A 16,036-nucleotide genomic window follows, 5' to 3' on the forward strand; every position below is an offset into this window, starting at 1 on the left:
CTATAGCGATGCCTTTGAGAGTGTATTTTAAAAAGCGCTGGATTTCATATTTCGTCCATGCTGTATCAGCTATATCTATTAATTAAACTTTTCGCCAGACGAATTCGTACTACTTCATTCACATCAAGTCCCAAAAAGACGAAATTTTATCACAGACTTCGTGCAGGCACCAACCACATCGCTCCGCCGTATGCCACGATAGGAAATAGCTTTTAGGAATAGTTCGTGCAGATGTCAGGCAACACTTTCAACAGAAGATTTCTCCGTGGGCAACACTTTCAACAGATTTCTCCGCGATGGACAATGTTTGTCTTGTACCGCCTGTCGCTAGAGTTTGATGACCATCTTCGTTATCTCCTAAACGTCCCAGAATAATGAACAGCACTCTAAAAATGATCGAAGGAGTGTTTTGTAAAGTACTTCTTTCGTAGAGGAAAGAGGTTTCTTCCAATGAATCTCAGATTCGAATCCGTTAATTCTGCAGCTAGTTGTTCGTTCCGCTTTAGAATGGATGGTTGGTCCTAGGAATCTTACGATTTTTACTGTTTCCGTTATCTCAGTAACTGTAATCTAATAATATCTACATCTACATCTACATACATACTCCGCAATCCACCATACGGTGCGTGGCGGAGGGTACCTCGTACTACAACTAGCATCTTCTCTCCCTGTTCCACTCCCAAACAGAACGAGGAAAAAATGACTGCCTATATGCATTTGTACAAGCCCTAATCTATCTTATCTTATCTTTGTGGTCTTTCCGCGAAATATAAGTTGGCGGTAGTAAAATTGTACTGCAGTCAGCCTCAAATGCTGGTTCTCTAAATTTCCTCAGTAGCGATTCACGAAAAGAACGCCTCCTTTCCTCCAGAGACTCCCACTGTTCCCTCCTAGTTGTCTGTTACACGCTGCATTTAGAGGGGAGAGGACAAAAATAAGGAAACCCCAAAAATACATTTCCATGCGTAATACGGTGTAGGAATCTCGCTGGCATCCAAAACAGTTCATAGTCGTCTCGGAATGAATAAATACAGATCGTATGTGGCTGTCAAGGGAATAGTATACTATTCTGCCTCCAAAATAGTTGCAGGTTGAGGTAACGTCGATGGAGGTGTATAATGGTCACGCAGCCTTCTCTCCAAAGCAGACCACAAAAGGCTAAATAATACTGAGGCCTGGTGACTGTGGTAGTCGTGCTCACAAAACCAGTCAGGGACGTACCGAGCTGTCGTCTTTGAACACGGCATCACCACTGGAGAACAAACACTGTATGATGAGACGGCAGTGATCAGCCGAAATGGTCACATAATTCTTGGCAGTAATGCATTCTTCCCGAGTAACCATTGAATACCGCGGTATGGCTGCTCAGATCATCACGGAACCCAGGCAATATTTCACTCTCGGGAAGTAAACTTGACCAATACTTAGAGACAGTGTGAAACAAGATTCATCCGGCCAAATTACTTTCTTCCTTTGCTCCATAGTCCAAGTTTTATGGCTTCGTCACCAGATTTCCTGTCACGGGCAGTTCATCACTGATTGCTTTTGGATTTCAATCTCGCCCTGAAATTCCTGCGTATGGAGCTCCATCTGTGTTATTTTGTTGCTGACAGGATTCACCGGAGCGACATTCACTTCTGCAGTGACTTTCGTAGCTGTGATAATTTCACTTTTAGTCACTATCCTCTTCATCGACCGTCTCTCACGATCATTCATCGCACACTTTCGTCTGCGTTGTGACTTAGCGGATGGTGTTGTTCCGCTATCTCCGTATGCGGTATAAATCTTCGATATGGTGCCTCTTAAAACAGCCTGCCTACAGAAGCACCCGACATAGGAGCACTTTCGAATTCACTTAGCTCCGACACAATGCACTCACAGCCACACAGAACACTGACTGCAGCTGACATTTTCGACGTATTGAGGGCACTGCAGAAGAACACAACAGCGCAACCTGCAGGCTGGCTTAGCATCTGCATTTGCGTTAAAGCACGCATCTCTCGCGGTGTTTCCATATATTTAACCAACCCCTGTATGTATGTTGGGAGTCCCTGCACCAGCAGTCGATGCTTAGCAGGTTTCGCTGCATATTGGTACAGTTTTCTGGATCTGCGACCTCATCGTTCAAAAACTGCCTCACGGAGTTTCCGATGTTATCTACTGGACCGCTTATACAGGGTGACTGAAAAAAAGTCCAGATAAAAGTAAGTATGAAAATCGTTCGTTTCCGAGTTGTTAATGAAAGTTTACGGTAAATGGTTTTTCAGATGCAACTCAACAGCATCAGAGCACTGATTCAGAGAAGGCATTGACTCGTTGTAATCTAAACGGTGGTGTGTTGCACTCGTCGACCATCCAAACAGCTAAAACCATGAGCCAATCCTTGTTGCAGGTTGCCTACCTACCGGCTTTTAGGGGCAACAAAGAGTTGATTGTCAGTGTTTCATATAATTACTGCCCGAATTTAAAAGTTTTAAAATCTTTCATGATCGGCTTATTAAGAGGAACAATCTTACATTAAAGATTTAATGGAGTAAGTCAGGTATTAACTTCAGAAACTCTGTACATGTGTTGGGGCAGGGTAATTTGCAGCGCGCAAATTACCCAGACTACCTACGTCCACCATTTGAGAATAAGAGCAGTTAAGGCCTTCCAAAAAACCTTACACACAATTTCAAAGCTTTTCGAAACTTTTTTTCGGTGACACCCCGCGCAAAATTATGAAAGGAAAAACTATATCGGTTACTACGCTTTCAAAGTTCGTGCAGCAGAACTGCAGCATCAGGTTCGACGTTTTAATGGATTTCTTCCTAAGTACTAACTGAACTCGGAACACAGTTTGCATACAGAATCCACACATAGGCCTACTGCTGGATGTAGCAGCAAAATTATATCATGACGCGACACCTAAAATGGCTGAAAAACTAGCTCTAGAGTGATCAGACGTTTGAAGCGGTTTTGTACATGGAAGTTCGATTGTTTAAGGGATCGGCGTGAGGGAGTCACTGGTAGTGTCCTAGACGGAAACGTGGTACCGTGGGGACTTATTTCAAAAAAATGTTCAAATGTGTGCTAAGGTCATCAGTCCCTAAGCTTACACCCTACTTAATCTAAATTATCCTAAGGACAAACACTCACACCCATGCCCGAGGGAGGACTCGAACCTCCGCCGGGGCCAGCCGCAAAATCCATGACTGCAGCGCCTGAGACCGCACGGCTAATCCCGAACGGCGGGGACTTATTTACATTAGTAATTAGTTTGTCTTCACTGTTCTCATAATGTACCTGTGTCTAGTTAACTGGAAGTGTTACGTTCAGCGATGACAGGATATTGATTTCCTGACCGGATAGACCTGACTGGCTTGAATGGTAATGGACACGCGGCTCCAGCAGATGACTTTGTCAGGCCATAACGACCGGGTCGTCCAACGTTTGCTGCTTGTTATCGTCGCATCGCTGAGGTAGGATCGGTAGCACCAGATACGACTGATCGAGGAACAGCAAAGAGTCGTCTGTATGCCTGATTGGCAAGAACACGTTCTACGAGCTTTCGAATAAGATCCAGATGGCAGCACGCAACAAGTGGCCGTGGCATGTGATAAACCTCAAAGTCCAGTACAAGCAACCCACGTGGCCGTACGATCTTCTTGGTGTATACGGCCATCCGGCTACAGACAACCCAGTACGGGAGAACTTTCGCCGACGTTATATGTAAATCGAAGGTAGAGAGGAGACGAAAGGAAAGGAAAGGGAGGGGATCACTCCTGTCAGGTGCATCGGGACATGACGAGGAATCAGCGGCGACGAGAGAAAACGTGTACCGTACTGGAATTCGAACCGGGGATCTCCTGCTTACTGGGCAGCTGTGTTAACGACTGCACCATCCGGGACACAGCGTTACCATAGCTGCGCGGAGTACCTCGGCACGCCTCACGGCCGATCCACGCTCCCATCGAGCGCTACCTATGTGCAGCCCCTGCCCATTTTCTCCATGCTCGCTCTCTCTGATTCCCACAGGGGGTCGGACGTACTCGTATTTGTGCATCCACACTGAAGAAGGCGCATTGATTGCCCAGCTGTACCAATCAAATTACACGAATGAGTGGTGTCTGTTGTTGCGTACATGTCCGAAAGAAGAGACACCACGCAGATGGTTCAAATGGCTCTGAGCACAATGGGACTTAACTTCTAAGGTCATCAGTCCCCTAGAACTTAGAACTACTTAAACCTAACTAACCTAAGGACATCACACACAGCCATGCCCGAGGCAGGATTCGAACCTGCGACCGTAGCGGTCGCGCGGTTCCAGACTGTAGCGCCTAGAACCGGTCGGCCACCGCGGCCGGCCTCACCACGCAGAAACCACAGCTGTTGTACACTGAAGAGTCAAAGAAAACTGGTACACCTGCGTAATACCGCGTAGAACCCCCGCGAGCACGCAGGAATGCCGCAACACGACGTGGCATGGACTCTACTAATGTCTGAAGTAGTGCTGCAGGGAACTGACACCATGAATCCTGCAGGCTGTCCATAAATCTGTGAGAGTACGAGGTTGTGGAGATCTCTTCTGAACAGAATGTTGCAAGGCATCCCAGATATGCTCAATAATGTTCATGTCTGGAGAGTATGGTGGCCAGAGGAAGTGTTTAAACTCAGAAGAGTGGTCCTGGAGCAATTCCGAAGGTATGGGGTGTCGCATTGTCCTGCTGGAATTGCCAAAGTACGTCGGAACGCACAATGGACGTGCATGGATGCAGGTATTCACACAGGATTCTTACATACGTGTCACCTGTCGGAGTCGTACGTACACGTATCACGTGTCCCATATCGCTCCAACTCGACACGCACCTCGCCATTACAGAGATTCCACCAGCTTGAACAGTCCTATGTTGACATGCAGGGTCCATGGGTTCATGAGGTTCTCTCCATACCCGTACACGTCCGTCCGCTCGATACAATTTGAAACGAGACTCATCCGACCAGGCAAAATACTTCCAGTCATCAACAGTCCAACGTCGGTGTCGAGGGGCCCAGACGAAGTGTAAAGATTTGTGTCATGCAGCCATCAAGGGTACACGAATGGGCCTTCGGCTCCGAAAGCCCATGTCGATGATGTTTCGTTGAATGGTTCGCACGCTGACACTTGTTGATAGCCCAGCACGGAAATCTGCACCAATTTGCGGAAGGATTGCACTTCAGTCACGTTGAAAGATTCTCTTCAGTCGTTGTTGGTCCCGTTCTTGCAGGATTTTCTTGCAGCCGCAAACTGGATGTCGGAGACTTGATGTTTTACCGGATTTCTGATATTCACAATGTGGTATACATAACTACGATGTCACGGCGTAGGTGCAAGTTCTTAAGTTGGCACTACGACAGACACCGACGACAGCGCCCTCTAGCCGGTACTGTGGAGCTCTACTAGCTCCGCTCGAGATTCAGCCCATTTGATCAAGAGCAGACGGCCTGGAAACATGGCTTGAACTTCAGAGGGTGTTGGCTTGCTATTGAGACTTTGTGCTACTTACGACGAGTCTTAGACTTGCTCATTACTGCAAAGTTATGTAACCATTTATTGTTTTTGCCTATAGTAAACATCTATAATTCACACTGCAGTACCGAGAGATTTTCACCTTTTCCTGCTCCTACTCACTTCCCGCATTCGGCCAACCTTTCACCTCTCAGGAGCAGACCCATGCGCTGCGTTCCACGCGGGTACAAAACACCGTACAGTCGTGAAATGGCCGTACTGGAAAATCCCCACTTCATCGCCACCTCGATGGTGCTGTGTCCCATCGCTCGTGCTCTGACCATAACACCACGTTCAAATTCACTTAAATCTTGATAAGCTGCCATCGTAGCAGCAGTAACCGATCTAACAGCTGCGCCAGACACTTGTCTTATATAGGCGCCGCCGACCGCAGCGCCGTCTTCTGGCTGTTTACATCTCTCTGTATTTGAATATGCATGCCTGTAGCAATATCTTTGGCGGATCAATGTACTTCGTATGTAAATGCAAGAGTAGCGAGCATGGAGTATAATGGACAGGGACTGCGGACAGGTGGCGCCCGATGGGAGAGTGGATGGGCCGTGAGGCATGCCGAGATATCCGCGTAGTTGTGGTAACGCTGTGTTCTGGATGGCGCAGTGGTTAACGCACCTGCCTAGTATGCTGGAGATACCGGGTTCGAATCCCAGTCCGATGGACATTTTCACTCGTCGCCACTGATTGCACGTAATGTCGCGATGCAGCTGAAAGCAGTGATCCCTTCCCTTTCCTTTCTCCCCATCTCGACCTTCAATTTACTCATAACAGCTGCAGATTTTGCGTGGTGTGTGTTTGTTCGGAGATGTCCGCAAGAAAAGACTCCACCCATTCACATATTTTCCGATACTGCATTGCACAAACCACAACACCGACTGAAGTGGCCAAAGGCAGCAAAAAACAAGGTGTCTCCTCGAGTGCGGAAAGCTCGCCAAAGTGCAGCATGCATACTTCCCCCTCTTTCTTAAGGTGATGCCGTCTGCACGCCTGAGGTGAGGCGGCAGCTGTTTGCGCGCTGAGGCTGACGGGCGTGTCTCGGTATGGAGGCCAGGGTCGCGGCCGTTCGCCAGCCCGCAGAGTGCGGCGGCGGCGGCGGCGGCGGCGGCGGCTCGGCTGGCGCGGCGCCCGGCCGTACACACATACACACACACACAAGTGGTCACGGCCCGGCACGCCGGCCGCCGCACATCGGGAGCATCGCTGTACGCTGCCCGCGGTCTGCGCCCCGCGTCCGGCTGCGATCGGCGCGCCACAGGCCGGGCGTGACGGTCCGCCCGTTCCGGTTCGCCGTCGGGTCGATGCGCTTACAAAAAACGAGTGTGAAAATTCAGTCTGCGACATCACAAATTGTACCGACAAAATTACTCAATTTTCCGCCAAGGTAATTAGCATCGACCAAAATACACTCTCCGCAATATTTATACACTACTGGCCATTTGCTACACCAAGAAGAAATGCAGATGAAAAACGGGTATTCATTGGACAGATACATTGTTCTAGAACTGACATGTGATTACATTTTCGCGCAATTTGGGTGCATAGATCCTGAAAAATCAGTACCCAGAACAACCACCTCTCGCCGTAATAACGGCCTTGATACGCCTGGGCATTGAGTCAAACAGAGCTTGGATGCCATGTACATGTACAGCTGCCCATGCAGCTTCAACACGATACCACGGTTCATCAATAGTGACTGGCCACCATTGACCAGACGTTTACAGTTGGTCAGAGATCTGGAGAATGTGTTGGCCAGGGTGGCAGTCTAATATTTTCTGTATCCAGATAGGCAACATGCGGTCGTGCATTATCCTGCTGAAATGTTGGGTTTCACAAAGATCGAATGAAGGGTAGACCCACGGGTCTTAATACATCTGAAATGTAACGTCCACTGTTCAGAGGACCGTCAATCCGAACAAGAGGTGACCGAGACGTGTACCCAATGGCACCCCATACCCTCACGCTGGGTGATACGCCAGTATGACGATGACTAATACAAGCTTCCAATGTGCGTTCACCGCGATGTCGCCAAACACGAATGCGACCATCATGATGCTGTAAACAGAATCTGGATTCATCCGAAAAAATGACGTTTTGCCATTTGTGCACCCAGGTTCGTCGTTGAGTACACCACCGCAGGCTCTCCTGTCTGTGATGCAGCGTCAAGGGTAACCGCAGCCATGGTCTCTGTACTGATAGTCCATGCTGCTGCAAACGTCGTCTAACTGTTCGTGCAGATCGTTGTTGTCTTGCAAACGTCCCCATCTGTTGACTCAGGGACCTAGACGTGGCTGCACAATCCGTTACAGCCATGCGGATAACATGTCTGTCATCTCGACTGCTAGTACCGAGCGAGGTGGCGCAGTGGTTAGCACACTGGACTCGCATTCGGGAGGACGACGGTTCAATCCCGTCTCCAGCCATCCTCATTTAGGTTTTCCGTGATTTCCCTAAATCGTTTCAGGCAAATGCCGGGATGGTTCCTTTGAAAGGGCACGGCCGATTTCCTTCCCAATCCTTCCCTAACCCGAGCTTGCGCTCCGTCTCTAATGACCTCGTTGTCGACGGGACGTTAAACACTAACCACCACCACTCGACTGCTAGTGATACGAGGCCGTTGGGATCCAGCACGGCGTTCCGTATTACCCTCCTGAACCCACCGAGTCCGTATTCTGCTAACAGTCATTGGATCTCGACCAACGCTAGCAGCAATATCGCGATACGATAAACAGCAATCGCGATAGGCTACAATCCGACCTATATGAAAGTCGGAAACGTGATGGTACGCATTTCTCCTCCTTACTCGAGGCATCAAAACAACGAACGTTTCACCAGGCAAAGCCGGTCAACTGCTGTTTGTGTATGAGAAATCGGTTGGAAACTTTGCTCATGTCAGCACGTTGTGGGTGTCGCCACCGGCGCCAACCTTGTGTGAATGTTCTGAAAAGCTAATCATTTGCATATCACAGCACCTTCTTCCTGTCAGTTAAATTTCGCGTCTGTAGCACGTCAGCATCTTCGTGGTGTAGCAATTTGAATGGCCAGCAGTGTATACGTCCTGTAGACTGCACCCAGTGCAATCTGCATCCAAAAGTGGCCCACTGATCCCCCTGTTCCAACTCCACAACTCGGGTGGCTCTTACGCGGCATTCTACTCCATAATAACTACTGGTATAAAGCGCTGGACATCCTCGAACAACAAGTGTAATGTTAAATTTTTTACAATCGAAAGTGATCGTAACGTCTTTCGTGACCGATGCAGTCACAAAAATTTTACTTATGACTTGATCTGAAATGGAAAACATAAAAACTAAATTAGGAACACAGAATATAAAACTTCACTCAAGCGCCAAAGTAACTGGTATAGGCATGCATATTAAAATACAGAGATATGTAAACAGGCAGAATACGGCGCTGCCGTCGGCAATGACCATATAAGACGACAAGTGTCTGGCGCGGTTGTTAGATCGGTTACTGCTGCTACAGTGGGAGAGTATCAAGATTTAAGTGAGTTTGAACGTAGTGTTATAGTTGGCGCACAGCATGTCAGAGGCAGCGATGAAGTGGGGATTTTCCCGTACGTCCATTTCACGAGTGTATAGTGAATATCAGAAATGCGGTAAGACATCAAAACTCCGACATCAGTGCGACCGGGGAAAGAACCTGCAAGAACTGGACCAACGACGACTGAAGAGAAACGTTCAACGTTACAGAGGTGCAAACCTTCCGAAAATTACTGCAGATTTCAATGCTGGGCTGTCAAGTTTCAGCGTTCGAACTATTCAACGAAACATGCTGGAGTACATCTACGATATGGGCTTTCGGAGCCGAACGCCCACTCGTGTACCCTCGATGACTGCACGACAAAGCTTAACGCCTCGCCTGGGCGTATAAATATCGCCACTGGACTGTTGATGACTGCAAACATGTCCCCTGGTCGGACGAGACTCGTTTCAAATTGTGCGAGCCGACCTCGGTGGCCGAGCGGTTCTAGGCGCTTCAGTCCGGAACCGCGCGACTGCTACGGTCGCAGGTTCGAATGCTGCCTCGGGCATGGATGTGTGTGATGTCCTTAGGTTAGTTAGGTTTAAGTAGTTCTAAGTTCTAGGGGACTGATGACCTCAGAAGTTAAGTCGCATAAAGCTCAGAGCCATTTGAACCATTTTTCTTTCAAATGCTTTATTCGTTGCCTTCTTCCGTATCTCCTTACAAGTGTTTTCACATTGTTTCTTTGTATTACGATCACTAGTTTTTCATGGGGAACCCCTCCCGTAGCGAAACTTCAATTGTGACCACCCTGTACTTCTTAGCGAGCGCCATTTGTAGCTACAAGTTGACATTCGTTTCAGATAAACACCTTGCAATCTGGGTCTAAAGTATTTCGGTAATAAGTTGATTTCTGGTTTGAACAACGCTAATTTAGGTATCGGGCCACTGACTCAACGCTTAAGACATCCATTGGTTTCTCATTCCAGCCGATACAGGAATTTCTCTCGATTCAGGAATTAAATTCAAGTTCTAAGTTCTCCAAATACTACGCCCTGGGAAGGAGAATAAATATATTTGTAAACTCATTGTTTAAGCGTAGTAGTCGCTGCTTAGCTTGTGTAGTCTGGTCTCTACAGGTTCTTTTGTCTTTTCTTAATCAAAATTTTATGTTGCTCACAAATTGCAATACCTTCAAGACTTTTCACAATAATTAAGGCAACACTGTCATTGTCTTTTCCGAATGTACTTCTGTCCAAAAAGCGGTGCTGGTAACTGGAGTCCAAGGTTTTTGTTAATCATGCCTTTTGCGTTCTTTTGGTGATATTTCCATAGGAATTTTCATCCTCTAACAGATACTTCTTTACATCTAACTAAGAAGTGAAACACAAATTTTCATAGATTTACTTTTTATTTTATTTTATTGTCCAGCCAAGAACTGAAATACCAGTTTTCGTACATGTAACTTTAAAAATGCTTTAGTAGTTCTTTAGTAATGAATTATTTCCAAAAGAAACTTTCATCCCCCCCCCCCTCCTTAATGGATGATTTGGCAAAACTGCTAAAGCGCCATTTTTTTATTTCTGATTCAGGAACCAAATACCAATTTTCGTAGTTCTGTCTTCGAATTTGCCTTAATAGCTACGTACTTTCAAAAAGCATTTCAGCCCCGATTTCACCCCCCTTCAGTAGTGGAATTTCGAACAATCTTTCCTTGAACAATTCTATAGTATAACATCCACACGCTCTCCAGATATCAAGTTTCTATCCTTAGCAGTTTGGAATGGACGATATTGAGTCTGTGGATCAGTGCTTCTAACTGAGAAGCTAAATACCAGTTTTCATAGATTTAGCTTTGAAAATGCTTTCACAATGAAACATTTTCATAAAACATTGCGTAAACGATCAGTGCATCTGACTCTTATTGAGGAGATCGTTTTTCTTTTAACACATAAGAAATAATGGATTCTACTTCTATATGTCAAAGTATGTTGAACCTTTTGTGGGTGCGACAGGATATAAAATTTATATCAACAGTAAAAATACTGGCATGCCGAGTCACAAAAACATCCAGCTGGTAAAAACTCTAGCAGTTCTACACGAGCTGACTACAGGTTCTAACCGGTTAAGTGATACTGGCAGTCTCAAAGAAGAACCACAGATAACATTTCGCGCTAACAGACGGAACGACAAAATCATGCAAGCTATGAGGTTAAACGAGAAGGAATCAGGTCACACATTAACAGCGGAACCCCTGCCAGTTCCTCTTCACCTTGGACGTCGTAAAGAGCGTCAGCAATAGCGCAGGCAGAATACCTCGCTATGGAAACATAAGAGCAATACTTCACAGTGGCGAGAGCAGCCGCGACCTAGTGGATTCCACAGCACGTCCAACAGCTGTTTCATACTGTAGGCGTCTGTCATGTTCCACACGGACGAGCCTTTGTGAGATTAAATGAAATGATAATTAAATGGACACCCTAGCTGCAAACAGGCGTTGATGTACTTTCATTGGGGACATGTTGAAAATGTGTGCCCCGACCGGGACTCGAACCCGGGATCTCCTGCTTACATGGCAGACGCTCTATCCATCTGAGCCACCGCGGGCACAGAGGATAGTGCGTCTGCAGGGACTTATCCCTTGCACGCTCCCCGTGAGATCCACATTCCCAACATGTCCACACCACTACATTCATAGTGCGCCTAATAGATGTTTGCCCATCATACTCATTACTCGTGGCAGATTAATCTACCAAGTCCCGTACGAGTTCGGGCTTAGCGTGTGCGTTCGCACAAGAAGGTCAATGGCCGGGAAGCCATATTTTAACTATACATGACGGTAGTATCTGTTCCCAAAAGAACAGTTACCGTGGATGACCATGCAGCTTTGCTAGAAATGAAATGATAATTAAATGGGGTGTGGACATGGGAATGTGGATCTCACGGGGAGCGTGCAAGGGATAAGTCCCTGCAGACGCACTATCCTCTGTGCCCGCGGTGGCTCAGATGGATAGAGCGTCTGCCATGTAAGCAGGAGATCCCGGGTTCGAGTCCCGGTTCGGGGCACACATTTTCAACATGTCCCCAATGAAAGTACATCAACGCCTGTTTGCAGCTAGGGTGTCCATTTAATTATCATTTCATTTCTAGCAAAGCTGCATGGTCATCCAAGGTAACTGTTCTTTCGGGAACAGATACTAACGTCATGTATACTTTGTGAGATTCCCATCAAGTGGGACGGGGCGGTGAGTGAGAGACGACAGTGTGGCAGAAATCCCGGAACTGAAGCCTCTTCGTAATTATAACTATTCCGTCATGAACATGGAAGTTAACGTGAATCGTTTTGTACGCGCATTAAATCAATTAACTGACTACCAAATTAATCCGAGCTTACTGAAATTAGAGAAATGATAGAATTAGTACAGATAAGAGAAATTTTCCTGAAATTCTACAGCACCACATAGAGATTTTGGATACAATAGATAAACTCTGCAACGACTTTTCTACTGTTTCAGCTTCGTAATAAGTACATTATCTGACAGGTTGAATTGAGGGATACACTTCATTACGGCGTTCTACTGACTTAAGGGACAGTAAAAAAAGACGGCAATTGCATTTCAGATCGCTTCTCTTGAACTTCATGGTGAATGAACGTCTAATGGATCAGTAACGAGAATACTATGCAGGTTAGATCACGTGCGACGCAGCATGACGTACTTGGCTAGATTAACCAAGCGAATCGACGAACGTTGTTCGGGTAATGTTCCTATCTGCCTCTAGCCCTCAACCATGAGCGAGCAGACCGCCCCCCCCCCCCCCCCCAAATGGCCAGTTGGTTGTACTTGTGTCACTTTCTCTTTCCCAGCGTGTTGCTGCCAGTGCATCCTAAACCCGTGGGGTGCTGCCTGTACCACTTCCCACGTGCGCGATATCCACTTTGGCACCTGTTCTGCGAAAAATGACGGCCACTGGCAGAACGTGTCACCTGGGGAATACACGAATGTAAACGAACAGGTATTAACGTTACAGAAGATTGAATACTGCAGTGAAATAAACCATAAAATGTCACATAAGAAACATAGACAGTTTGTTGAAGGCAGTAAAATACACAGCAAAAAAAATTCATTATTCTAAATTCTAGTTGGCTCAGGAAGTTTAAATGGCAAACGTTGGATGAAAGATGATTCTATTCTCGCGAAACACTATTGAATAAACTTTGAGAACAGCTATTTTATTTAAACAATGATACAATTTTACTCTCTCCATCACACGTATCACGAATGTAAAGGAGATTAGGGTACGTCCAGATGCCTACAGTCAACCTTCCCCCATTCCACAAGTGAGTGATTGGATTGAAGAGTTCCTAGATAACAGAACGCAGCACGTCATTCTCAATGGAGAGAAGTCTTCCGAAGTAAGAGTGATTTCAGGTGTGCCGCAGGGGAGTGTCATAGGACCGTTGCTATTCACAATATACATAAATGACCTTGTGGATGACATCGGAAGTTCACTGAGGCTTTTTGCAGATGATGCTGTGGTGTATCGAGAGGTTGTAACAATGGAAAATTGTACTGAAATGCAGGAGGATCTGCAACGAATTGGCGCATGGTGCAGGGAATGGCAATTGAATCTCAATGTAGACAAGTGTAATATGCTGCGAATACAAAGAAAGATAGATCCCTTATCATTTAGCTACAAAATAGCAGGTCAGCAACTGGAAGCAGTTAATTCCATAAATTATCTGGGAGTACGCATTAGGAGTGATTTAAAATGGAATGATCATATAAAGTTGATCGTCGGTAAAGCAGATGCCAGACAGATTCATTGGAAGAATCCTAATGAAATATAATCCGAAAACAAAGGAAGTGGGTTACAGTACGCTTGTTCACCCACTGCTTGAATACTACTCAGCAGTGTGGGATCCGTACCAGATAGGGTTGATAGAAGAGAGAGAGAAGATCCAACGGAGAGCAGCGCGCTTCGTTACAGGATCATTTAGCAATCGCGAAAGCGTTACGGAAATGATAAATAAACTCCAGTGGAAGACTCTGCAGGAGAGACGCTCAGTAGCTCGGTACGGGCTTTTGTTGAAGTTTCGGGAACATACCTTCACCGAGGAGTCAAGCAGTATATTGCTCCTTCCTACGTATATCTCCCGAAGAGGCCATGAGGATAAAATCAGAGAGATTAGAGCCCACACAGAAGCATACAGACAATCCTTCTTTCCACGAACAATACGAGACTGGAACAGAAGGGAGAACCGATTGAGGTACTCAGGGTACCCTCCGCCACACACCGTCAGGTGGCTTGCGGAGTATGGATGTAGATGTAGATGTAGATGAGTGGAGAAAGATAAAATTACTAGTCTGATAACGACATGATTATTAGAGTAGGTGCACCAAATAGCTGCTTATAATAAGTAATCTTTATTTACGACAGACTCTTTCGGCTTTATCGTCATTTTCAAGTACCTGCGATTCCAACTTTGGTGACAGCAGGTATGGGTGTCATTGTCATTTATGTTAAAACAGCTGTATTGTACTCACGTCCAGACTGATGTTACGTCCATATTACGTCGTCAGTGGATTGTCTTAATTTTAACTGTTTTAATAAGACGGTAAATGATGCAAAGATATTGAAAATAAAGTGTTAATTACGGTGTGACAGTAGTTTGACAGTTCCACTCTTACGACGCTACATGTTTACAAAAATTGTGCAGATGGACAGCGATATTATTTTATTAACTAAAATTTTTTACAGTTGTCTTTGGTTTTGCATATGTTAGTACCGATTTATCCATTTTCGTGTTCTAAAACTTCTATTGGGCAGCTGCGGTCGCTCGGACTTTGAATATTCTCGTTATTGAGGAACGTCAACTATAATTTCGTTTGATTCTATGGATGTAGCAGTTATACTTAATTGCAATGGGAACCTCCGTCGCAACCCCCTCAGATTTAGTGGTGAGAGGTCCCAGTGGACAGCCCTTCAAAAACTCGACACAGATCAAGCATGAAAACAGGAAGAATATATACTGAACTGTGAAAAAAAGCCAAATGGAAACCATGAACGCTCCAAGCATATTCTTACCACATGACTCATAATATGCAACCAATGTATGGCTTGACAACTGCCAAGACTACAGTTTTGCATTCCAACATCGTAACCGTTATGTCGACGCAGTGGCCCTACGATTTCGCTTGATGTTGTATTTGTTAAGCTTGGATCTTTCACTGTTTCTATTTTGCTTTTTTTTCGCAGCTCAGTACACCTTTTTCCTAGTGACATCGTTGATCTGCGTTCAGTTAGTGACGGGCTACCCACTGCGCCATCTTACCACTACATCTGAGGTGGGTGTGATGGGGAGTCTCCCTTGTTAGCAGCATTTCATTACGTTTCTTGTTTTTAAGGTGTATCGGCACTTTATATTTACACGGCTATTGTGTGAATTAAGGAAACAAATTCTGAAAATGTTATAAATCGTTAAACTTCATTGCCCATCGACTTAACTTTGGGACACCGTTTCGCGATTTTCTTCCGTGCACGTAAATTTGTAACGGGCACACTTAAGACCGCTTCAGACACACATCAGTGAGGCGGCAGTGCCGTGACAGGCCTCTGATTGCACCGACCGTGGCACCACAGTGATGCCTGTTCACAGTGGTCTGAGCTTCTTCCGAAGCGTCGCAGTGCACTTCAGCGGCCGGAATGGTGAAGTTCTCGGACGACGATCTTATGCTGATCGCTGTGATTTTGAATGAAGAAGAGCAAAAATAAGTGGAAAAACAGAAGTGGGTTCAGCGGGCGTGGAAACATTGAGCAACACAAAAGCAATTTGCTACTCTGTACAGTGAATTCAAGGACGATGAGGCAAAGTGTTATGAATATTTCAAAATGTAGGAAATTCATTCAACTTACTTAAGAAAAAGTTGGAAGTTCTTCTAAAAAAAAAGAAAGAAACGGAACACACACCGAAGACAAGCCATCCAAGACATCACATCAAGAGGGCGAGTG

The 16,036-nt window shown here is 45.9% G+C and overlaps 1 protein-coding gene and 1 non-coding gene across 2 annotated transcripts in view; both read right to left on the reverse strand.

The window, feature by feature from the left end:
* The window catches only part of LOC126234020 (uncharacterized), a 194,186-nt gene that overhangs the window by 141,404 nt on the left and 36,746 nt on the right, over positions 1 to 16,036 (reverse strand). The window contains exon 3 of the mRNA XM_049942901.1: positions 6,494 to 6,845. Coding sequence (XP_049798858.1) covers positions 6,494 to 6,845 — 352 coding nt within the window. The remainder of the gene's footprint in view (positions 1 to 6,493; positions 6,846 to 16,036) is intronic.
* On the reverse strand, positions 11,559 to 11,633 carry Trnat-ugu (transfer RNA threonine (anticodon UGU)). The gene has a single exon. It is a non-coding gene; the product is annotated as a tRNA-Thr (tRNA).

Source organism: Schistocerca nitens, chromosome 1 (genome assembly GCF_023898315.1).
Source record: "Schistocerca nitens isolate TAMUIC-IGC-003100 chromosome 1, iqSchNite1.1, whole genome shotgun sequence".
Lineage (NCBI taxonomy): Eukaryota > Metazoa > Arthropoda > Insecta > Orthoptera > Acrididae > Schistocerca > Schistocerca nitens.